The sequence below is a fragment of the Lepidothrix coronata genome, unplaced genomic scaffold (genome assembly GCF_001604755.1).
Source record: "Lepidothrix coronata isolate B3197 unplaced genomic scaffold, Lepidothrix_coronata-1.0 Scaffold119, whole genome shotgun sequence".
NCBI classification, from domain to species: Eukaryota; Metazoa; Chordata; class Aves; order Passeriformes; family Pipridae; genus Lepidothrix; species Lepidothrix coronata.
In genome coordinates, this window is record NW_016690299.1 from 1,302,279 (window position 1) to 1,303,977 (window position 1,699).

At 53.8% G+C, this 1,699-nt stretch overlaps 1 protein-coding gene across 1 annotated transcript in view; it reads right to left on the bottom strand.

Annotated features, from left to right (window-relative positions):
* MDGA2 (MAM domain containing glycosylphosphatidylinositol anchor 2) overlaps nt 1-1,699 on the bottom strand; it is a 306,141-nt gene that overhangs the window by 126,997 nt on the left and 177,445 nt on the right. The window contains exon 8 of the mRNA XM_017825436.1: nt 161-490. Within this exon, the coding sequence (XP_017680925.1) occupies nt 161-490 (330 nt within the window). The remainder of the gene's footprint in view (nt 1-160; nt 491-1,699) is intronic.

Below are 1,699 nucleotides of genomic sequence, written 5' to 3' on the forward strand. Positions count from 1 at the left end.
CGGGAGAGCAAAGCCATCCTTGGCTCCATCCCCCCAAAAACCTTCCACCCATGAGCAGGAGAGCAAAGCCATCCCGTGGCTCCATCCTGGGAGAGCAAAGCCATCCTTGGCTCCATCCCCCCAGAACTTCCCCCCGGGATCCCCCCCAGCCCCTGCTCACCGGTGCTGCTGGAGATGTTGACGTCGATGCTGATGTCGGAGATCCCCCCTCCCTTGAGCGAGGCCACGCACGTGTAGGTCCCAAAATCGGTGAACTTGAGGTCGATGATGTCCAGGTTGGTGGTGCCGGGGGACACGTCGGGGTCGGTCTGGGTGATGACCATCCTCTCCGAGCTCCGCAGGGGCCGCCCGTTCTTGAACCAGCTGAAGGTCAGCTCCTCGGGCGGGATGGCCTCCACCTGGCACGAGATCTTCACCTCCCGCCCGATCTGGATGTTGTCATCCTTGTGGTAGGGGTCGGGGGTGATCCAAAAGCGTCCTTTTTTTAAGGCTGCAACGCAAAAGAGAAGCCCTTCAGTGTAATAAAATACAAATTTGGCTTCACTCCATGCCTACCTATGATTTTAAAAGGGTGTGGAGCCATAAGTCAGGGTTTTGAACTAAAAAGGGGTCAATTCAAGTTGATAAAAGGAATAATTGTTTCACTGTGAGGGTGGGGAGGCCCTGGGGGTTTCTGACCCAGAAAGAAAATTTGTTCTCTTTAAAACTCGCTCCATTTCCCGGCGCCTTTATCTGAAGGTGCCTTCATTCCATGTGCTTCATTCCACGGGTGCTGAAGCTTCTCCGTGATTTTTTTTTTCCGGGTGTTTTCCTGGTTTTGTGGCTGATGACCCACCGCACCTGGCTTCAAGCCAAGGAAGGTGAAGAGGGACTTTGGGCAAGGGATGGAGGGACAGGACACAGGGAATAGCTTCATGTTGGAAAAAGGGAGATCTGGGTGGGATATTATAAAGGAATTCCTGGCTGGGAGGGTGGGGAGGCCCTGGAATAGAATTCCCAGAGAAGCTGTGGCTGCCCCTGGATCCCTGCAAGTGTCCAAGGAAAGGTTGAAGCAACCTGAGCTGGTGGAAGATGTCCCTGCCCATGGCAGGGGTGGCACTGGGTGGGCTTTCAAGTCCCTTCCAACCCAATCCATCCTGGGATTCTGTGATGTTTGGGAAGCCACTGAAGCTTCCAACGCACCATTTAACACACGGTTAATTTTTTGCATGATCCAAACCCTTCATCAAATCCCATCCCAGAGCACACGGAGCCGGAGCACTTGTCACTTCCAAGATGAAAAATAGGAAGCACAGCACCTAAATTAGGCTGAGCTGCTGACAAGTGAGGAGCAACCCAAATAATTCATGAGCCTTCCGTGTCTGTGATCCATCTCTGGAGGTGTTTACAAGCCCTTCCTCCCCACCTTGTCCTACCAGAGCACTGAGAGAGAGGAGAAAATAGAGATATCATCCCAACAGCACTGACATGACCAGAGGTGTCACCTCCGATCCATCTGGGAGCAAACACAGCCTGGTGCCAGCTGGTGACAGGGAAAGGAGGGAAAAACATGCCTGAGGCTGCAGCCTGCCCTGGTTTGTACCTCCTGCTCCTTCCCTGAGGCAGCCCTGGAGGGCTCCATCCATCCATCCCCAGGCTGGGGACAGCTGTCCCATCCCATGGAATCACAGAATCACAGAATCAGCTGGGTTGGAAGAGA